Genomic DNA, 23,400 nt, shown 5'->3' on the forward strand with positions numbered 1-23,400 from the left:
TTGCCTGCATCCCATTGTTCTCAATGTGGCCCTATTGAAAGCAATAGGAGAACATTGCGTTCCTTTGCTACAGCTATGACAGCTGTGGCAGGGGATTCTTTGGTCCCTGTGGGGAGTGCCATCATCACTGAACACTGTGACAGTGCTGTCACAGTGTTCAGTGATGATTGGACTCCCTGCGGGGAATACTTATGCACTGCACAGACCTTACAGGCATGTGGATGTCCTAACTTTTGCACATGCGCAAATTTTGGCGTCTGTAAAAAACGGACATGTGAACACACCAACACACCATAGGAAACCAATAGTTCTAATAGAAAAAAAACACCCTGAAAAAAACACCACAAACTAAAAGACTATGTACGTAGCGCATTTGATATTTCATTATATACTTAAACATAACATCGGGCTGGAGCATTTTTTGCCATATACATGAAATGAGAAGGTGAAGTTAGTAACAAAAAACACTGTGTGGAACCGACCTTAGAAAAATCCTCCTGGGCAACATTACGTTTACAAGACAGCAGATTAAAAAAGAGAAACCTGTGTTCTTCCATTTATTATTTTTAATTGTTCTGCATTGTTTATACGGCAGCCAGCAGTATATCATTATGGATACACAAAACAAAAATAGAACAAGCATTAAACTGCTAATTTTTCCAATGTGCGTATTCCCTAACCCCAGATTCAGCCACAGGATTTAGGTTGCTTTTATTTCATAACACACTGCAGCCAGATGTTTGCCGTTAGTCTATTGGAACATACAGATGAAATACGCATTAAAGCAACCGCTGTGGCGTGCTGGGATCTTAACGTAATGTGTCTATGCCATTTATATTAAGTGATGTAGCAAGCATTCGAGGAACTGCCGGCATGCTACATGTGTATCAATATACAGTACGCACACAGCTTTATGTCTTTAGGACTTTTTTTTGTAGCCAGTTTTTTCCCCCAAAACACAGCACGTTCTAGTTGTCATTTTTTCGTTGCAATTTTCTCCATAGATCACAATTTTTTTTTCTCCTAATAGCTGAAAAATGCATGTATAAAAAAACTATTTAAAGAGTTCACTTTTTTATTTTTATTTTTTATATAAAGACAAAAAAACTGCAAACTCAATCCAATACAGGCAACAGGTCACATGCCAAAAGTTACATGACACCTGCGAATAGTGCAAACATTCTGACGTTGGCATTTTTGAGATATAGCAGTAAAATATATAATCAGCAATCCAGTTTGATTTTTGAACGAACATAAAACGTGCAAGTATCTTGTATCATACATACAGAAGGTGCTTTGTCTGTGACATCTCACTCTCCCGGATGCTTTGCAGTAAAAGGGAGGAGGGTCTTCCAGTGGGTCTCCATAATGACAATACTGGGGAAGCAAGGCAGGAATCCACTCTGGCTCAATTGAGGAAACGCCTAGAAGAAAAGACATTCAAAACAATTCCTAAATTTTCATACAGCGGATACCGACAAAAAAATCCAAGAATTAGCAAAGACTTTGCATTCAATCCCCCTTACCATTTCTGCCCCTTTGAGAATACAAACTAACACTTTTTCACCTATTCACAATTGCAAAAATAACCACTGATCTGGTTTATGGACAGAAAGTTTAAAGGTGTTTTCCAGGGAAGTACTATTGATGTTCTATCCTCAGGACAGATCATTCATAGTTGATCGGCCGGTGTCCATCCCTGGGAACCCTGGCTGATCAGCATCACAATGCACAGAAGCTGCTGCTCCGACCAGTGTAGTGGCCGGAGCTTGTAACTGTAGGCGCAGCTCTCATTGATTTTAATGATCGCTGTGTCTGCAATTACCAGCGCCAGCCACTACACTGGACAGAGCAGCAGCTTCCGCCCTGTACCCATGTGTAACTCCGCTGACAGGCACCTGATCAGCTGTTCGGTCAGGGTCCCAAGCAGTAGACTCCAGCCAATCAACTATTGATTAACTATCCTGAGGACAGAACATAAAGGGCTTTTCCAAGGAAACACTATTAAAGTACCCAATTTAATTTGTTGGATTGTATATATTTCTAGCAAATGCAAATTGAAAGGTAGAACACAACTTCATACTAATAACTACACAGGAATTAAATTACAGAAGCATTAGGCCTTATGCACACGGCCGTGACGGGCTCCGCAAGCAGAATACCACAGCGGAGTCCGTCACGGTGCCCCCCTCCCCCCAAAGACCCCATACTCCCCTCCAAATATGCTGCGTGAAGTCCCGCATGATGCACTGGCGCCCCGGCAGTGTCAAATAACGCAGCCGGCGGTGGGCAGGGCGCGCATTCACGCTATACTTCCGCTGTGCTACAGCGGAAGTATAGCATGACAGGCGGCTTTCATTGACTACAATGGTAACCGCTGTGGAATTCCGCAGCATGTACATTGAGCTATTAGGTTTAATAGAACCTAATAGCTGCAGTGAAACGCTGTGGATTTCCGCCGCGGAAATCTGGCCGTGTGCATTAGGCCTTAGATTCAAGGGACGGTCCAGACTCTTACCTTTCATATACATCTTGGTTGTTTCTAAAATTTCCTGGAAAACTACAAAATCAGGAAGTTGTCTGAAGAGAGAGGAATTTGGATGGATAAAAACTGGATCTTCAAGAAGAGGAGTCTGGGAACAAGAGAACAAAACCCCTTATTGATACATTCAAGTATCCATATCAAACGTGTTCTCTACAGTACAGGAGACAAAGCTGGAACACTAGAGTTGGGCCAAATTACACAAAGGTGGTAAGACATCACTGAATGACAGGAAGACAGGTAAACAGCGGAAAGCTGTCCCATTTTTGCCTTGTGCCTACCTACTAATTTATCACATCCTACACATTTGCTGAATCATGTGTATATCTAGGGGGTGTTACAGTCTAACCAAATGAACAAGGTTTTAAATTCTATTTAATAAAAGCTATTTTCCAACCCAACACATGAAAGTTATACCGGGTGATATGGGACAGACGAACACAGATGCGCATATGATACAACTATTGAATAATATTGTGAATGCTATGAATATATATTCGCACACCTTATATCCATTCCTCCATTTCTCATCAAGAAGTTCTTCAGGCTGAATCCGTCTAGCTATGTGATCCCCGAAACCAGACATAACAATCTGCCTCAGATAATGAACTTGGCTCTCTGTAGGGGGCTGCATCTTGGAATCAAGGAAAATGGAGACACCAGGGCACAAGGAATTGACTGTAGAAAGAAGACGACGCTGAACATGCTATAATAGATGAAATAGGATTTACTGATCTGGGAGACTGGAATCCCCCTTACCTGTTGTGGTTAGCTGTCCTCTTAAACGCCTTATCTCCATCATGGCTTTAAATCTAAGGCCATTACGGTCACAAAACGTTGGCGTTAGTCCGGAGTATTCACACGCACCCACAGCTCCTGTATAGAACAGATTATATACTGGAATTAATTCATGACTATGAGGTCACAGTGTCGACTCCTAACATACAATCAAGTTTCACCCACAAGATCAAATAACTGACCAACCATTTTTAGTCACAATTACGCACATCCATTCCTCTGCTACATTTCTTCCTAAATTAAATGGAAACTTGTTGGGGCAGATTTACTAATGTAATATTTAGTCAGCGTAAACCAAGCAGAGGCAGTCAGAAGATTTACCTAATTTGTCATAGTGGCATACACCGATAGATTTGGCGCATCCTGCTAAAATGTAGGCATTTTCCTAAATGCTTGCCTACTTTATATCTTTTTTTTTTGTGCTAAAAACCTGGTGCAAGCGGTTATCAAATCTGGCACTCTGATTCGAGGTTGGTCTCCTTTGGAAGACACTTTTGAAAAGTTTCTAAAAGAAATAAGTGTAGTGCAGGCATGAACTTCAGTTTTTGGAGCATTTTAAGCCAGAATTCTGATATTTTAAGTCTTTCAGACTCCCTAAGGTCACTTTTAGGACAAGACCTATGGGCAATAGAAGTGGATCTATACACTCTTGCCTCGTACAGAGAAGCAGCGTTAGAGGGTATGGCAGTCTGGTCCCAGTACTGAATCGCAGATGACTTAGTATAGGTTTTATCACATGCATTGCTTTATCAAAAGGTAGTATGGGGGGGTTTCATTTCAGCCATGCCTAACAGGTACGGTCACCATCCGTTTAAGTGAGGGATCGTCACACTCTTATGGTGGCCAAAGTTGTCACCAACTATTCTGCAGAAGCATTTTCTGCATTTCATACCGTAGATATATATATATATATATATATATATATATTATTTTTACGCTCACAGAACACATTTTGGAAATAAACATGCAGCTACGTAGATGCCACACAATCCTTTAAATGCATACCTAGCATAACCATAAGGTCACCAAGTTTTTGTGCGGGGCCCTGTCCTGCCCATATCTTCTGCATTTGCAATACTCTGGCCTTCTTGCCTGTTAAAATTACTTTCTCTTCATCATTAAGGGCAGGCCTAAGAAAAAATATAGCAACAAATTATAACATACACTTTTAGATCACACCTTGTTGGTAGGTCTGTAAAAGCAAGTTAGACTTCCTCACTACCCATATGGTACAAGATATTCTGTCATCTTACAGGTCTAAAAGATGGGACCAATTGTATAAAACCTTAAAGGGGTTGTGCCACCATTAAGTTATCTCCTATCCACAGATAACTTTCAGATTGTTTGAGGTCCTAACACTGAGACACCCATTGAAAGCAGAAGGTCCCTGCATAAATGGAGCCAAGGTTGAGCATGTATACTGCCAGTCCATTCAATTCAATGAGACTTCTGGAGATTGCCTAGTGCTTGAACTTAGCTATTTTCGGAAGTCCCAATGAAATAAACAGGGCAGCGGTGCGCATGCTGGACCTTAGCTCCATTCATGTGGGGACCTCAGGATCAGTAGGGGTCCCACTAGATTGACCTCCATCGATCTGTAAATTATTCCTTACCCTGTAGATAGGAGATAACCTCTTAAAAACTTACAAAGGAAATTACATAAAATGCCTAAAACTTACATTTAGTTGGCAACTCATTTTGCCTACACTGAAGATAAGAAAAAGACTGTAAACCTTTATTACATCTTGTTTTAACGCCACTAATAAAGTTGAGATGAAAAAAAAAAAAAATCTACTGAAATATTTAATGGGGTTGTCTAGGAAAAGATAATAACCCCCCATCTACAGCATCTGATAAATGGCAGTCCGGCCTCTCAGACCAATCACAAGAATGGGCTCCCAAGCATCATTGAATGAATGAAGCAGCAGTATATAAAAAGAGTCCGTAGTCAAGTACATGTGCTCCCACTTCCATTTATTTGAATGGGATTGATGGAGATTGAGTTCAGTTGCTCAGATCACACAACATGTCTAGAACTGTCTCCTATACAAGGCAATGGGTCCCCTCCTGTCCATTGTGTGAATGGCCCATGAGGCTGAAAAAAGCATAGCTCTAAATTCTCTTTATGCTGTTAAATGTAGCTCAAGAAAGATGGCAGCCCCCATAGTAGAGTACAGACAACAGGATAAAAAAAACTTACAAATCAGAAAATAACAACATTCGAAAAAAAAAGGAAATGTTTCACTATCTGGTTTTAATTAATATAAAAACATTTTGGTGATATAGTTCATTTAACAGCGAAGAAAATTGTCAGAGGTATCTATTCCCTACCTGTTCAACTCCTCAAAAAGCTCTCTGACAGTCATGGCTGCCACAATAGTGATAACATATGATAAGCAATCATGCTGCTTCCCCAGAGCAAGCATTTTAGCATATCGAGGTGCAACTGGAAACGATGCCATGGTCCTTCCAAGGGGTGTGATTGGACAACTGAGTTTAGCACTCTGCATCACTCGCAGTCTGTGGAAATATGAATATATATTATTAACATTTATTTGCAGCAATTCATTTAACCTTTCGGCCGAGCGCGGAGCTCTAGCACGCAGACACAAAGCAAGTACGCAATGATCTGTACTTGCTGCATGCCACCAATCCCCATGCACTATCCTGGCGTGTATAACACACACCAAGAGAGAGCATGCTGTGAGTGGCCCAATAGAAACTCTAGGCCATTGGCATCACGTGTTGCGTGTGCGACGCACAACAACAATATGACCGTATGAGAGCGGCCTTAGTAAAGAACCCTTTTCAGCAGGATCAATCAAAGATCTAATACAGCGATGCTTATGTAGTCCTCGCTCACATTTTTTAAAAACAATTACTGACGGTAGGTATTTAAAACTAGTACTTTAAGAATCAGTAATGTCGCGGTCATACCTGCCCGTTTTTGGAGGTTCCTGCAGTGCCCCAAGAGCAATTAATAACTCCTCTGCTGCTACCAAAGCATCAGTCGAAGGCGGTGTGGGAAAAGGGAAATTTACCACCTGAAATCAAATCAGTAAGTTATTTTTTGCAATCAAGTTTTTCCTTATTTTAAACTCATTTTATTGAAGAATAACATATTCCACTTACAAACAAATACAGTTACGATATATTAGGCTTTCAAAACAAATGTTAATGAAGACAGCCCCTCCCCCCACAGGTAATAAACTTCCTAATGTGCCAGTTTCTAAGGAAGCGGAATGCCTAACAACAAGCATAGGATTGCAGGAAAGCTGCCCTTCAACCTTGATCTTCAGTGGTAAAAAAATGCAGAAAAGTATACTGCAAGATTGATGAGACGCAGACAAGCTATTAAATGAGCATTAGTCATCTGAAAAGTTAGGAGTGCTTTAACCCTTACATGTTTAAAAGGGTTGTCCAGGACTTCACTATTGATAACCTATCCTTAGCCGATCAGCTATTCGCCAGGCCCATTTTAATTGCAGATACCTAGTATCAGACAGCTCTGCTTGTAATGCAGCAGCCTGGTTTGCTATTGCAGATGAAGCTTCCATTGAATTCAGTTGGAGCTATGCCTGAATTACCAAACTGGATCACAGCTCTACAAACTGAGCCATCCACTTCTGGCTCTGTCCGCAATGACAGTTGGCTCAATATCAGCTGAATGGTGGAGACCTTTCCGATCAACTATTTAGGACTTATCCTGAGCACAGGTGATCTATAGTAAAGTCCTAGAAAACACCTAGAAAACTCTACTGCAAATAAAAACAACAGAACCATAAAACAAGGAGCATGATATGTATACACTACCAGGTACTACAGGTTCGCAATGTTCTCATCTACTTCTAATACTGTGATCTTTAACGCTCTCTAATTCATGGGTCAGGATGCCTTCACAATGACAAGAAAATTGCGCGAGATTTGCGGGTTGCAAGACATACAAATCTCACACAAATATGAAACCCATTCACATTGTGATTTTTTTGCTGCATGTCATCACCATGCAATGCTATGAAGGAAACAAAAAACAAACAAAAAAAAATCGCATCATATCCTATGTTACTGCAATATTGCCCACTGTTTTCAATGGGTCCGGCAGCCCTGGCCCCATTGAAAGCATTGGGAGAACTCTGTGATCCTCTGTTGCGGCGGGGGATTCCCTTCATCCCTGCAGTGAAATGAAAACACCTCACATCCATGGGGCCTTCACAAGTGGCAAGTGCGATATTGGGCCGTGATATCACCCGTGCCAGTGTGAAGGCGCCCTCTCAACGTTAAGAAATGTCTGCTTTTTGCTGCTTCACGGAAAAAAAAAATCTTATCTTTATAATACAATACAATCATTTCTCTCACCTTTTCGATGTTCAAATCTTTCATTTGAAGAACCAAATCTTCTACAGGACGTCTTGTTATTTCAGGTTGGGAAAACTGTTCAAAATCACTGAAGACGGCTGAAGAGTACAACCTACATGAGCAAGTACAGTGGATATTGTGGATGATTTGTCTTTGATTTCCACACATATTAATCAGAAGATGTGTATCGCCAAATAATTCAGCTGCTAGTCACAACATGATTGGTTACACTTGGAGTATGCCATTGACATCATCTGAAAATAGGCACTGTTGAAGCAGAGTATCTGAGAAGTACCGGGAAAAATCTCACTGACACACAAATGTCATGAACGTATGCCATCATGTATGTGAAGGGTTTGAAGATCTACTGTGATTTTCACATGAACCCCCCCCCCCCCCCTCCACAAGAGAAAGGTAAGGGAGATGCTGAAGGATGTCACCTGTAGCAGTGACCGGGGTCCGTACGTCCTGCTCTTCCCGCTCTCTGATCAGCTGAAGCTTGAGATGTCCAATCCACACGGAATGAGGAGACACCGGTGATTTTATCATAGAATCTTTTCTTTACTTTTCCACAGTCAACAACATATTTAATACCAGGAATAGTAAGAGATGTCTCTGCGACATTGGTGGCCACAACGCATAGCCTAGTACCACTCGGTGACGGGCGGAAGACCTGCATGGAAACACGTCAAACCATAAGTCATCACAAAGAAAAGTAGGATTGTTATATGAAAGGAATCTTAGATTAAGAAATCTGTTACCTTGGCCTGCTTTTCAGGAGCTAGCAAGGAATACAATGGCAATACATAAAGTGGAAGGGAAGAATCGGATTCTTTATCTAGAAAAAGAAAAAAAAAAAGGTAATTTCTGAAAATACATACAGTATGTTATACATGTTCAATAGATTACAGCCCTTTGGTGCTATGAAAATGAAAACTATAAACACATTTTTCCCACATCCGAAACCACTATATGTTTGTCCAGAGAAGCTCAAGAGGCACCCAATGCCTGAGTAGACCAGTAAACCAAAACAGAAGCTCCCTGTTATTGGCACGATGGGCCTCCACCACTGCTGACCTGATCCAAGGTGAGATAACGGATTTGGAAGCTGCCGGGCAACATCTTAAATCTCAAAGGGAATCAAAACATCTGAAAGACGATGTTTGAGAGAGGCATAGCCTTAAGGTTCAAACCAAGGTTCAATTCATGCAGAGCAGATTCCCTTGGGTTCATGGTGAAGGGACAGAAGGAAGGCAAGACCATGTCCTCGATGTGGAAGGTCGACACTTCCTTAGGTAAGGAGTGTACAGGATGTGTACTTTGTCCTGATGGAAGACTGTAAACTGAGGTTTGGCTGGCAAGACTGCAAGGTCAGTAACCCTGGGAAAGGAAATGATCGCTACCAAAAAGGCTACTGTAACCTTACAGGATAAAGATGAGTTGGGACGTTGTGCAACGGCTCAAATGGCAGTGCGTCCAGTACCAGATTAAGGTCCCAAGGAGAGATAGGAGAACAATATGGATGAGTGGTGTGAGCAATTTCCTGTAGAAAAGTACGGAGGGCTGACTTTGAGGCTAGGAGGCGTTGGAAAAGAATGGACAACACCGATACCTGCCCCTTGAGGGAACTACGGTCCAAGCCCAAGTCCAACCCTGGAGGAAAGACAGAAGACGAGATAGTGAAACACGCATAGGTTGGAAATTGTGTTTGCACCAGAGTAAGAACATCTTCTAGATATGATGATAAATTTGGGAAGAAAAAGGCTTTCTAGCCTTTATTTTAGTTTGAATGACTGGTTCAGCAAAACCACAGGCTCCTAGGAGGACTGCAGCTTCAACCACCCCATTGTTAAAGCAAGGACAAACTCAAGTGTAAGATTTTCTCAAAGAGGGAGGCTCCACAGGATGTAAACGAGCAGGTCAATGAGAATCACTGTAAGACAGTCCATCTTGACCTTCTTGAGAAGTCGATGTATGAGAGAAATGTAGGTTTTCATGTCCTATATAAAAGCCTATGATAAAACGCCAGAAAAAAAAAGCCACGCTCACAGCTTGTTGTGATTGTAAACAAACTGGCACTCACTCAAAAAATTAAAAAAGTAGATGAAACTAGTAAAAACACTACACACTGCAGCACATTAGCACATTTCCCTATTGACTTTCAGCTAACGTGCGGCTGTAGTGGTGTTTGGAAGACAAAAAAAACCAGCTGTGTTTCCAAAAATCGCGGTATGACATCACCCATAAAACTCACAATTTTTCATAGTAGCTCATTTTAGGAATAACTTTGATAATAAAGCAGCAGCGTAAATAAAGTCTGTGGCACTGACACGATCATACAGGTAGGCGGTTTCTATGGCAGACATTGTAAATGCATCAAAACTGAGTAGATACAACAAGCTCTAACTTCAGTATAACAAAAGCAGAAATTAAAGACCTTCATCTGATCCAGCATCTTCTAAATCCAGGTCAAAGTCTGACCTATCAGCCTCTTCATCATCATCTCCACCAGCTTCCCGATCCTCATCTCCTTCATCCATTGGCAAAGCTGAATAATTGTCTAAGCTGATTTTAGGCAGGTTCTAAATAAAGATAAAGCATTAGGACTTATAGATAAGGTTTCTTTGACACTGTCCTGTTCAATCCAGCATTAGTTCCATCCCTACTATTCATCTTCTAAGCAGAAAACTGCATACTGACCAAAAGTAGTAAGGAACCTGGGTGGAATGATAGTGGGCAATATAGGAGATGGACCTCTTTGGTCTCCCTGCAAATCTTTTAAACAGGATAGAAAAAAGTATTATCCTCAGCGCTTTTCCATCCAACTCAAAAGTCTGACAGGGACTAAAACTGAGAGCAAAGTCGTCTGTAGTTCTGGCTTTTTGTCCCCATGTAGTTTTCTGAAAGGATGGGACCTGCACTGGAATGGATAGCACAGCGTGGGAACGCCTGAAGTCTACAGAGATTTGTGATTTTTAATAACCATCACATAAAGTAACACTAAGTTTATAGCATTTTCTACATAACAAATGCAAACAATTACCACTTTCTTCTTTGGTTTTGACTTCTTAAAGGCTCTCAGTGCTTTTGCTTCCTGTGCATCCTCATCTTTTTCATCTCCAACAACAGAAAGAAAAGAAAATTAGAATGATGGCATTAAATTTAGTGTAAAAAAAATAAATAAATAAATAAATTAGGAAACCCTGCTATGAAGTGAATACTAATCAATCAGCATTAGGCTACTGCCACACAAGCATATTATGGGCATAGTTTACCCCCTTATTACGGATGATTGTCCATGCCCAGTGTTGGGTCTAGTGAGCTGACCTCCCAGATCCTGACAAACCGCATGTCTATTAACCATGTGCGTTCAGTAAGGACTTGCATCATTAGACAGAGCTTTGTGCTGCACAGCGGCTGCATCTCATCCGCGCAGTAGATGCACAGCAAAACCTTCATGAGACTGTACCCCCAATATAAGCAAGAAGGCTTCAATTAACAGTCAGCAAGCAAACTCACCTTTGGATCCTTGTTTTCCTCGGTAAGGAAACATTTTTCTCAACCGCCTACAAAGTGAATGTACTTCGGCCTGGCCTGTGAGGAACACCAAGATTCCTCCTAGTAATAAGAGATAAACTCCATGAGACAAATGGTGGAAATCTAAAGTGGTTTTACAAATAAGCACAATTTACTTTTAAATAATAGGGTTTTAATTCACTGCTACTACTAGACTTATGTCCCTTTTACACTGAACGATTAACGCTCAAATTTGTTTGCTTGAACGAATTTTGAGTGCTAATCGTTACGTGTAAACGGGCCATTAGCTACTCTGGGAAAAGAGATCAGCGATTGCACATAAAGTAACAGCATAAGAGGGCACTTCTAAAGATCTATGATATCTTGTAAATCATTAAAAGCATTGCCGGGAACTTTACTATTAATGACCTATCCTCAGAACAGGTCATCAATAGTTAAACGGTGGATCGTGAATAGTTGTTCACTGGGCCCACTGTTATTGCATGCAGAGTCAGAAATTTCTGTCCGTAGTACAGTGGCTCAGGTTTGTATTGCAGGCAGGGGCGGCTCTCATGGAATTCAATGGAAGCTGTGTCTGCATTACCAAACCAGGTCACTGCACTACAGACTGAGGTTTCTGCTTTCTACTTTGTCCACAACGATAGCTGGCCTGATATCAGCTGAATGGCAGGGATCTCAAGCAGCAACCCCCTGCTGAGTTATTCATCACCTATCCTGAGGACAGGTCATCAATAAAAGTCCCAAAAAAACCTTTAAAGATGTAAACACACTAAATCACTACCTGATGGGAGCATTCTGTGAATCTTGCAGACCTTTCTGAAACATTCCCCTGCATAGTCATCTTGAGGAGTACGTTTATTAAAGTGAACAGTGACTGGAAACTGCCTGGCATCCACCTAAAAAAGAAATGATTTCAGAAATCTATACCTTCACATGAATTTGGGTCCAGAATCAAAAAGTTTTGAAAATTCTGAAAAAGGAAATCTTGCTTTTCCTTCAAGAGTAATCATAATGTGTGGCAAAGTTTATTGACTGTGTGAAGACGTGTATAAGGTAAAATGCTGTTTGTAAGAATTAGTAGACAGACAAAAGCCAAACATTTCTGCATGTTTATGGGTTAAATTAATAAAAATAAGTTTAAAAAGTAAAGTTCAGCTTTGTAGCCAAATTTGAGAAGACCACAATAAGTGTCAATTACCTAAGAAAATATCAGAAGCACTTCAGGTTAATAGGCTATGTATAAAGTAGTCATAGTGATCTCTCATGTCTTGTGTATATATGATATTAATCATTAGTCTATGTTCACTTCAAACAAGGAGTTCCCTCACCTTAATCACTGGAGGAGCCGTGCGGAAGAGCTTTTTGTTTTCCGTGAAATCTTCAATGCGCAGAGTAGCCGACATAATAATCAACTTCAATGGGGATCCTTTCTGTTAAAGAAATGCACAAACTTCTTAACAGAAATTCTTTTACTGATTACTATAGACACACATATATATTACAAGATTACAAATGATCTTCCCGATTTGAAAACACTCATAACACACGTTTAATGGCACTCAGATACACACATTTTATATTCATGGAAACAATTTCAAAAAGTTTAATAGCACAACATTAAAAAGGTTTTCCACATCAGAGGTGTTCAATGCGAGTCCCCTTTGTTACTCAACACAAATCGTGCCTGTAGTCAAGGTCCTGCCATACACATTGTAGTGCATCACGATTAAGGCAATGGTCTATGTGATGCATACCCGCAGATCATGCAAGGTAAGGATGGCATGTAGACTAACATTGCCACAAGGTGTAAGTTCCAGGGAACGTGGAGCCGAAAGAACAAGTACACTATCATCACAGCCTGCACGGATAATCCATCTGTTTGGTTATCTCCTATTGAGCTCACTTCTAGCTTCATTATGACAATGGCGGCGCTCCGTCCTGTTGGAAGATGAAACTTGGGATTTTCTGTTCCAGCTGCGGCAGAAGCCATATCTGTAGCGTCCAGGTACGAAATCATTGTGATTGTTTCCACATAGAAAAAGAAGGGCCATACACTGTCCTACAGGTTATAGCACAAAACATATTTACCTTGGGGGGGGAGTCGGGCTTCATGTGGGTTTCCCCTTCCCCAGATATTAACATTACGTTTGTTAACTGTTCCCAAAAGGTGAAAGGGGGCTTCATCACAAACACTAAAGATTCTGTGAAATCATCCGTTTCCTTTAGACTTTGCATACTCTCACTGAAAGAACGGCGTCTTACTTTGCTGTCCAGTTTCAGGACCTGCGACTATTGCAATCGGTAGAGATAACATCACAAATGTTTGTGCAGAACCTTCCACACAGTCCAGTTCTCTGCTTGTTCTGACGGTGGTTTTCTGAGGACTTTGTATGAAACTTCCATAGACACGTTCCACTGTTTCCACACTTTTTGCCTCAGCAGCTTGAGAAATGAAAGCAGCCCTGTGATTGGTTGCTGGTGGCAACAAGGACATCTTAGCGTTTGAAACTTTTTGCGTTCCCGTTTTGATTGATATTAAATTTATGTATCAGAGTGTCATTAATCGTGAGCATGAGTGAGTCAAATATATATTTTTAACGATACATATATACATTTCTATACGAGTATTTAAGAATACATAAATCTACGTATCTTCATTAAAAAGTTATAAAGACCTGTAAATTATTATGAAAACAGACTTATTGAAAATTACCTTTTGACGAAGAGGGACGATGCGAGATAAGAGTCCAATTAAAATATCTGTGTAGACACTCCGCTCGTGAGCTTCGTCAATAATTATTACTCTGTATCTACTAAGCAAGAAATCCTAAAAAGAAATTAAAATTAGTGAATGGATAATGCCATAAATGGTTAAAAGGGACTTTGTCCCCTTCCTACAGCATCATTAACGGAGTTATGTTAGGGAGGCGACCGGGAGCCGGTGAAGCACATTACCCTCCAAGTGACAAACCACTGAAATCAACATGTCTGTCACTACTTTATGCTGCTCTCAGTGAGAAAAGCATGAAGAACCTGACAGGTTCCCTTTAAACGGAAGCTAGCACCTAGAACTTTGTACTAATTAAAACCAGATAGTGAAACATATTCCATTTTCAAATCTGTTTTTTTTTTCTGATTGTAGATTTTTTTTATTTCGTTGTCTGTACATGAGTATGGGGACTGCTACCGTGTTTCCCCAAAAATAAGACCTACTGCAATAATAAGCTCTTCCCTGATTTTCAGGGGGTGGGGCTTGAAATATAATCCCTCCCCCCAAAATAAGCCCTAGCTATGCTACATGAAATTTAAAAAAAAAAAAAAATATGTACCTAGCAGGTGCCATCCGGGTACCTTCCGCTGTTCTCCGGCGCACATGCAGGCTTCTGTGCAGTTGTCAGAGCCAACAGAGCATCTTGAATACCCCACCTCCAGAAAAAGATTGCTCCTAATGGCTGTGATTGTTTCATCGAGGGCCGGCTCTGATTAGCTGAGGCGGCGCTCACGAACCAATCAGAGCAATCTCTTGCTGGAGGTGGAGTATTCAAGCCCCATTACCAGCAAGAGATGACGCGTTGGCGTTGACAAGTGCACAGCAAGCCTGCAGAAACGTCAGAGACCAGTGGGAGGGACCTGGACAGCACCTGCTAGGTGAGTATAAGACATCCCCCAAAAATAAGACCCTGTTTAGGGTGAAAATTAATATGACAGGGTCTTATTTTCAGGGGAAACAGTATTTTGCCTTTATCTTAGAGGCATGCTTTACAGCATACTCACTGGCAAAAAAAAAGAGAAAAATTGCTAGAGCTCCAAAAAATTAAAAATGGCCAAGTGCTTTCCCCCCAATGAACAAGAGGAAAAACAGATTTTACAGTAACAAAAATCTTGTTTGCTTGTCCGTGTCATGGTGGACACAACCAAGACCAAGGGACGTCCAAAGTAGTCCCAAGGGGTGGGAAGAATAATCGCCTGAAGAATCCTGCAACCAAGACTCACGACAGAGGATTCATAAGTGAACATTTATGAGAATTCATAAGTAAAATTTTGTAAACATGTGTAGAGAAGACTACGTTGAGACCTTATACACCTGCAAAGCAGAGGCCTTGTGGAACACAGTCTAAGAGGCTCCCACTACTCATGCCGAATGAGCAGTGACCTGGAAGGGCAGATCCTTGCTTTTCATGTGGTAGGCTTCTCGAATTGTGGATCTGATCCAGCTCACGATGGTGGATAAGGAGGCTGCCAGGCCACTCTGGCGGCCTTCAAGAACAATGAAAAGAGAGTCAGACCGGTGGATACAATTAGTTTGAGAGAGACAGACATGCAGTGCTCTAACGACATCCAGGTTGGAAAAAAAGGAAGGAAGAACAATACTCTTGTTGGAGTGAAAAGACAATACCACCTTGGGTAGGAAGCGGGACTGGCAGGAGTACAGCCTTGTCCTGCTAGAGAACCAAAAAGGTAAGTGGCAGGAAAGTGCTGGCAGCTTGGAAATTTGTCTGATCAAGGTGACCGCCACTTAAGAAAGCTACTTCCCAGGAGAGAAGGTGTAAGGGAATTTCACACAAGTTCAAAATGGCACATATTGTAAAGGTGTCAGGACTAAGTTAAGATCCCATGGCAGAGTTGGATGGCGGTTAGGGGGGTGGAGGCAGAATGGGCCAACCCTTGGAGAAAGGTACTCATTACTGTTTTGGAGGCCAGTGGCAGAAACCCTTGAGTTTGTTGAGGCTAAGGCCTATTTCTAGACCCTCCAAGAAAGTGAGGATGTGTGCTAGGGAGAAATGCATGCCTGTCAATTACGCTCACACCAAAGAAGGACTTCCAAATCCAGTAGTATATATGGGCCGAAGCAGTCTTTCTAACCTTAATCATGCTGGCAGAGAACACACATGCTTTTAAAACCGTGGTCTCAACAGCCATGCCGTCAAAGGCAGAGGTGAATTCAGGTGGCATTTTGGGTGACGTGAGAGAAGATTGTGTCTGACTGGCAGAAGCTAAAGTGCTTTGGTGGGTAGAGCGACAATGGTGGCATACTATGCTCAGGGTGCCCAGTCTGGGGCCATGAGAATCAAGGGAAGGCCTTCCAATTTGATCTTGAGAAACCTGAGAATAAACAGAAAAGGAGGCGCGATACATGGTGGCCACAGAAAGAGTGCGCCAGGCAACAGCTATTATAACCCTTGAGGAGATAGGGAACCAAAAAGGGGCGTGTGCTGTGCCGGCTGTGCCCAGGAGGCTGCAGGCAGACGAGGCCAAGCTTAACATTCCTGGAAGGTCCCCCACACCAGACAGTGGACACTGCAGTGCAGGCGCTGAGGAGTTGCTAACCACGTTAGATGGCCCAGGAAGTGGCGCACACTGAAGGAGGTGGAGCTAAGGCAGGAGCCAATCAGGAGTCAAAGGTGTGCTGCCGGGAGATCCTCCTAGCAGAAGTCCCCCACACGTATACTAGAGAGTGGTGGGCCCAGCCCTAGAAGCAACATCAGATTTAGCCACGCCCAGAAGTCAAGCCTATAGAGAGGCCAGGGAGTTCCCAAAGAACCACAAGTTCCACCCCCTAAGCACAAGTGGGGAGAGGAAGTCATTTCCAAAGAAGGGGAGGGACAGGGCAAAGAGAACAGCACATGAACTCGAAATAGCAGTCTCCCGCGCAGACTGCATGGAGCAAAGGGTTTTTCCCCCTCTGTGTAGAAGGGGAGGGATCCGGAACAGGGCAAGATGCAGCCAGGGCTGGCCACATGACACAAGGTGGGCCCGGAGGTGCTTGCCCAATGGTGCCTCCCACAAGGAAGTTATGCCTCTGCTGTGCCTTTAGAACAAGACCAGCAGAGAGGTGATGCCATTCTGGTGCCCCTCAACAGGTTAATATGTCGCCTTGCAGTCCCAATCCAAATAGAGAACAGCAAGGCCTGCATAACAAGTCTGCCCCATATGTACACTAAGCTAAAACAGCTGTAGCTTAGTGGCTGCAGGAAAGGTACAACTGGTAGGAGGTGCTAACACTTTCCTAGTTAGTGTCTGCCTCCTAGCGGCAATAGGTATAACCCATGGTCTTGGCTGTGTCCCTAATGACACGGACAAAAAATAAACACAGAAATATAATTGAGTGCTGTTAATATAGCCTCCACTTTTTCGCTTTAGCAGTTCTGATAAATCTCCCCAAGTATGCCCTTGCCAAAACGGACATGTCCATTGGCATCTGTCTGCAATTTACTAAAGCTAGATGACAACTTGCATCACCTGCGTCTTTCAGTTCCATAACCCATTGGATTACTTCTTACAAAGTGTCGTTTACTGTACATGAATTTCACATTCAGTTGTGGATAAAGATTGAGCTCACCTTCTGAATTTCTTTTAAGAGAACACCGTCTGTCATGAACTTTATCTTTGTTTCAGTAGAAACATTTCCTTCATATCGAATTTGATAAGAAACAACACTTAAAAAAAACCAAAAACACTGTTATATGAAAGCTTACAGGAAAAAAAAATAATGAGGCTGTGATTATAGCTACATTTTACAAATTGAATATAATGTAAAAAATTACCAATTATAACTTAAAGGCTGCCTAAAACAATTTTATAAAAAAATATATCAGCAAAAAAATGTAAGATGATAAAACAATGAATCCAAAATATTAGTCTCCTGTGAAAGCCCCCGTCGGCACCATTGCTCCGGTTCTCCCCAAGCAGTCTTTCTTTACATTCTAGGATCGATGGTGTGCTGCATCAGAAATCACATGTTGCGCTTACGGGCATCACCGCTTTGGCCAGCAATTGGCTGCAGCGGCAAAGTGCTTCAGAAATGTAAAGAACAACTGGGGAGGGACTAGGAGATTAGACAGGCGAGTAATGAGGTTTATTTTTATTTGGAATTTCTACCAGTTTTTTTTTTAAACTCTTGAACAACTTCTAAAACTAACTTTAAAGCAAACCTGTCACATTGAAAACACAGTGCAATCCACAGGCAGTATGTTGTAGGACAGGAGAAGCTGAGCAGACCGACATTAAGTCTTGTCAGAAGTTGTCATTATGTATAACTTGTCATTTATGGCTGGCTTCACATGGGCGTAAGCAGAATTGTGCACACCTTAGTGCAGCGAACGAGGCTTCTTTGCGCACGTATCAGAGTATTTTACTATACTTTTTCTACCCACAGCGCATGTTCCATTTGCGCACAGCAAACAAGCACTGATTGAAATGGCCAATTAGTTTCAGATGTGTTCTCTTTGCAGCGGAATTACATAGTGTTTCACGCATCTCCTTGCATATTGCGTGCACATTTGCGCACCCGCATTTACTTCTATGGGGACCTTTGGTGCAGAAATGCGCAGAAAGACGTGCTATCTTTTTTTTTTAGTGCGTCTAAAAATGCACACGCAAAATACGCACATGTGAACGAATCTATTGAAATCAACAGGTTCTATTCACTTTGTATTGCCCACGTAAATACATCCGTGTGAAGCCGGCCTAAACCTCAGCTCATTCCAGGCATAGTGCTCATTTAGTGCTAATCAGTGATTGACAGCCTTCTCCGTATTAGTGTGCACAGAGAAATAGCTGTCAATCACGATGTAAGGATGCCCACTGGACTACTAAATCCCAGAGATGTTTAAATGAGTAAATGACAAATTATGCTGGAACCTTTCTAGAAAAACTATCTCCTTCAGCTTAGTATTACGCTGCATGCAAATTGCATGGCATTTTTTAATTTTGAAGAGTTAGCTTTAAATTAGCTGCCTAATGAACTCGCAGTGCTGACACAGATGCTGTATAGTATACAAACAATGGCAATCACTGGTTCTAGGATATGTTACACAATGCAGCTCATACCTGCTCATACACACGTAGATCAGGAACAGCCATATCTCACTGATACAGGAGTCAACTGTAACACACCACATGCCTAGCTTTACTACCCAGTTAAATGATTGAGAAACACCAGCTTTTAGCAGAAAAACAAAACTCAAAATCTTATTTTAAAGGTAAGAGGGGCACAAAGTACATTTTTTACTCGGCCCACCTGTTGGGTTCAATGACAATTTCAATTGGTAAAAGGGGTATATTTATATACATGAATAGCTATATAGTGTGTAATTTTATATACACACACACACACACACTTATAACTCAAATTAAAACTCAATCACCAACTCGGCAGCGACAACTTACTTCTGAGGCAAGTTCATTTCAAGAGACACTCTCTGAGACATGGCAATGGCTGCTACACGGCGGGGTTCTGTGATGCCAATAATGTCATTTTCACTATGAAACAAAAAAAAAAAAAAAAGAGACTTTTTTGGAGGAGAGAAAACAGAAATAAAAATGGAACAAATGTGTCCGTTTATTTCCCCATTGATTTCAATGGGGTTTCAAAAAAAAAAAAACACTGAAAAATAAATTGGAAAGCAAACGGGAAGTCTGGTCTTAAGCTAGATGTTGATGCCAGAACTGGTTCTATATAATAACAGGTTTTAAAAAAACAAAATTATAACATTCATAAGATTTGGAAAAAAAAAATCCTTTCAGGTGCAAAGGATCAAAAGTACAAAAGTGTTACGGGGCATGCCCCCATCAGATGCGTAGCACTCTTTGGTGCCACACCAGATCCATCCAACCAATGAATTCAACCACAAAAGTCACCCAACCAGAAGAATGCACCTCCTATCACTCGGGGTCAGCAGCCTTACCAACCCCTTCTATCACCTGTGAGGTCTGTTCCTGAGATTCTTTCTGTATTTTTCCCTTTATAACATTCAGGTAATGTACATAAGAGAAGTTAAATGTCTGATGGTAGAGGCCCCACATCTTGAACCCCCAACTATCGAGAGAACAGGGATTGCTCGATTCACCAGACTAGATGAACTCTGTAACCAGGTGGATAATGAACAGAGACGTGGATACTTCTGGAACCCAGCTATGAGGAGAAGGGGCGTCCGTCAGGTAAGGAGGACAAACCTGTTCAGTTTTCTATTTAGGCTTACGAATGTTAGGTCAGTTTTGAAATATTAAATTACCTGAATGGACAGAGCTGCGCATGTGTGGCACCTCTCCCTTCAGGCTCTTCCTGGAGGCAATTACTCTCTTTTGCCTGGCAAAAAGGAAGTCAGGGAACTCCTACTTATCAGAAATATGTGGCATAACTTATGGTTATGCCCTAAATGTCTAAGATGGGACAATCCCTACACTGTCATGCACACCTGCTAGGCAAGGCAGCTTTGCACCAAAATGGAGAATGAATGAAGACATGGCCATGCATGTGTATAGCTCTCCATTCAAGTCTATGGGAAGGAGGGAAAGCCCCTTTTACTTTACCTACTACCAGACTACTAGGGTCACTTTAAGAATTAAACACAAACATAATAACCAGATGTTATAACGTTTAGCCTTGACCAGAAATTGGCTAATCTTCATGTAATTCTAACAAGTATTTACAGCACCCCATGTGAGAACAATTCATCCTTTGTTCTGTATAAGACCAACATGCTTACCGGCTTTACTTTTAAGCTGCCCAACTAAGTTTGTAAGAAACTCCTACCACATGACTTCTGAATAACTCAGGAAATTGAAAGCACAAGGAACTGCCTCCGCCACCGCAAGTCTGTTCTACATGTATGCCTATATACCGAGGCATTTCTTAACAAGTGTTTGTCTTCCCAAAGTATGGTGAAAAGCCACTAGTGCCATTTCTTATTGATTATGTCACTTATCTAATGCATTACACCTGGTAACAGTGTCCCCATGTCTCAACCTAATGCAAAAATGTGTTATATTGAGGATGATTTTTTCTTCTTCTTTCAGTGATGCCAATACAGAATGAATATAGGGATCTCTATATTAATTTTCATACTGTGTGTATATATGCTCTTTTTAACTTGCACTCCTTTTTTCCTGTGTAGTTTAGCACTTGCGTAAAGGTGAATCCGAACTTACCTTCCATAGCCAGCTTCATAGAGGAACTGTGGCACCTGAGTGGTTTTCCCACTGCCAGTCTCACCACATAAAACTACAACAGGGTTTTCTTTAATGGCTTCCATGATGACCTGTTCTTCTGCCAGGATTGGAAGTTTTAACCTAGCCTCCTAGATGGCACAAAAAGGAAGAGCTTTTATTGGACAGTGTTTTGGGCTCTCTCACCATACTAGGATTGGTTTTGAATCCTGTTAGCAGCATCAGCGAGTTAAAATACTAACCTGAATTTCAGGAGACCGGTCCACAGGAACAAATATTGCTGGCTGTGAGGGTGGAAGAAAAGTTTTAACTTTAGAAGGCTTCTCAGTATGTGCTGGCTTAGATATGGCTGGGACACTCTGTGAGACGCCTGCATCTACATGCTTCACAGGACAGCTCATGTTATCCTCAACCTTTTCTTCCATCTTCTCAGCTTCATCACTCTCCTCTTCCTCACCAGAGCTGTCCGAAGAAACTATACTATCTTCCTGTTCTTCATCATCTTCTGCTAGAACTTTTCGCCTTTGTTTTTTGTTGGCCCCGCTGATGCTATTTATGCATACCAATCCTGCACTATCGATGTCATCAAATGGCCTATTGAAAAAAGAAAAGTATTGGCATTTTGCCTGTTAGTAAATACTGAACCTTGTTTCAATCAAAGTCTGTGCCTAATGGTGGGACCTCCACCTACCAGCCTTCATCTACTGTCACCTTCCCTTGTTGATTGTAAACCCTGGCAGGCAGCGGTTTCTCTCCCGCTGTGCCAGTGTCATTCATTAAACTCATGCTTATTCTACTTATTTTGTCTTATGCTATGTACTTAAACTGTATTCAGATGTACAACACCCTGGAATTAACAGCTCTTTATAACATAACCTGAGGATATACCATTAGTGTTTAGGAAATTAAAACCCCTTTAACTTCAAAAATCGTTATCATGCCAATTTATTCCTAAATAACAAGGACACCTATGGTTTGCCTTTAAAAGCAAAATAATGAGCATAGTTTAGTAACGTAAATGACACGTAAATGTCATAACCAACAGTAAATACTACAATTCTGAAAACTCTTACCGTTTCACACTGTACAATCGATCCCCTGTGCCCAACTTGGAGGTTGTATACAACAGGTTCAGTTCTTTCTCGGAGGCTTGCACCTCACTCAGCTTACTGAGCATTTCTGATCTCTGCCAAAAGGAAAAGCAAAGATTTTTGTCCTGCTGTGGTGACGGGAGAAGTAACAGGTCTTGGTTGTTCCTCACTTGCCATCAGCATTTACATATTTAAAAAGCACCAGTTTGTTGTCTGTTTCTGAGGAGTTGATTCTTAGAAACACAAGCAAAGCTATAAAAGGGGTATTCTGGGCTTTTACTATTGAAGACCTATCCTCAGGACAGGACATGAATAACTGATCAGCAGGGGTCTGCCGCTCTGGATCCCCAGGCCCGCTGTCAGTGCGGTGGGGCCAGATATAGTCATCTGTGCTCGTCTGAAATATAATAGATGGCTTCACTCCCATTGAAATCAATGCAAGCGATGCCTTCTATGTCATTCTTGCTCCTCACTGTGGTCAAGCAGATTAATATGATTGTCAACCTTCATACTTTAGGGCATTGCTTTAGTTCCAAATAACCTTTACAGGTCTTTAGTTATAGCATTCCATAATGAATTTTCCGAATAAGTAAATTGGGTACTTGTGTGTTATCTGTTACCACTTTTTTTAAGGTACTATTATGGATGCCATCTTACAGGCTATTGCCACGTTTATACCACCTGAATAAAATTATAAATATTTATGTTTTGGAGAAATAAAAAGTTTAAGGCTGCGGTCACACGGAGGGGTAAATCCCACGGGTTCGCACGAAAATACTTCCACAGCAGAAATGCTTTTATTCAGCTGCGGCCATCTCTCCCCATAGAGTGGCCGCCGTGGAAACAGCGATACAATTGACATGCCGCGGCTTTGAATTTCACATGGCATGTCATCTTCAGTGTGGCTTCACTGCACCGGCTTCTCCACACTGTTTGGACAAGATTTTTGCAAATTTCGTCAACTTTTCTGGTTAGTCTCGGGCTTAAGATTGCCAGCAAAATTTCCATGCAGAAAGTCTGCATGGAAATTCTGCCCCATGTAAACCCAACATTAGAAATAAATATGGTTTGTTTTGTTTTTTCACACATATGCATTGGTGAAACATTTGTGAAATTAATTAAAAAAGC

General features: G+C 41.6%; 1 protein-coding gene across 4 annotated transcripts in view; it reads right to left on the bottom strand.

The window, feature by feature from the left end:
• Positions 1-23,400, bottom strand: part of DHX37 (DEAH-box helicase 37) — a 36,766-nt gene that overhangs the window by 5,118 nt on the left and 8,248 nt on the right. For 3 of the 4 annotated variants that reach the window (XM_066603388.1, XM_066603389.1, XM_066603390.1), the window contains exons 4-24: positions 22,255-22,367; positions 21,424-21,775; positions 21,164-21,312; positions 19,403-19,495; positions 17,574-17,670; positions 13,947-14,060; positions 12,562-12,663; positions 12,015-12,129; positions 11,215-11,314; positions 10,740-10,815; positions 10,134-10,278; positions 8,458-8,534; positions 8,137-8,369; positions 7,697-7,808; positions 6,278-6,384; positions 5,672-5,860; positions 4,346-4,470; positions 3,302-3,418; positions 3,048-3,220; positions 2,519-2,633; positions 1,287-1,424 (exon numbers count right to left, since the gene is read on the bottom strand). In XM_066603388.1, coding sequence (XP_066459485.1) covers positions 1,287-1,424; positions 2,519-2,633; positions 3,048-3,220; positions 3,302-3,418; positions 4,346-4,470; positions 5,672-5,860; positions 6,278-6,384; positions 7,697-7,808; positions 8,137-8,369; positions 8,458-8,534; positions 10,134-10,278; positions 10,740-10,815; positions 11,215-11,314; positions 12,015-12,129; positions 12,562-12,663; positions 13,947-14,060; positions 17,574-17,670; positions 19,403-19,495; positions 21,164-21,312; positions 21,424-21,775; positions 22,255-22,367 — 2,842 coding nt within the window. The remainder of the gene's footprint in view (positions 1-1,286; positions 1,425-2,518; positions 2,634-3,047; positions 3,221-3,301; positions 3,419-4,345; positions 4,471-5,671; positions 5,861-6,277; positions 6,385-7,696; positions 7,809-8,136; positions 8,370-8,457; positions 8,535-10,133; positions 10,279-10,739; positions 10,816-11,214; positions 11,315-12,014; positions 12,130-12,561; positions 12,664-13,946; positions 14,061-17,573; positions 17,671-19,402; positions 19,496-21,163; positions 21,313-21,423; positions 21,776-22,254; positions 22,368-23,400) is intronic. The other variant, XM_066603391.1, reaches the window with a different exon arrangement.

Source organism: Eleutherodactylus coqui, chromosome 5 (assembly GCF_035609145.1).
Source record: "Eleutherodactylus coqui strain aEleCoq1 chromosome 5, aEleCoq1.hap1, whole genome shotgun sequence".
Taxonomy (NCBI): Eukaryota; Metazoa; Chordata; class Amphibia; order Anura; family Eleutherodactylidae; genus Eleutherodactylus; species Eleutherodactylus coqui.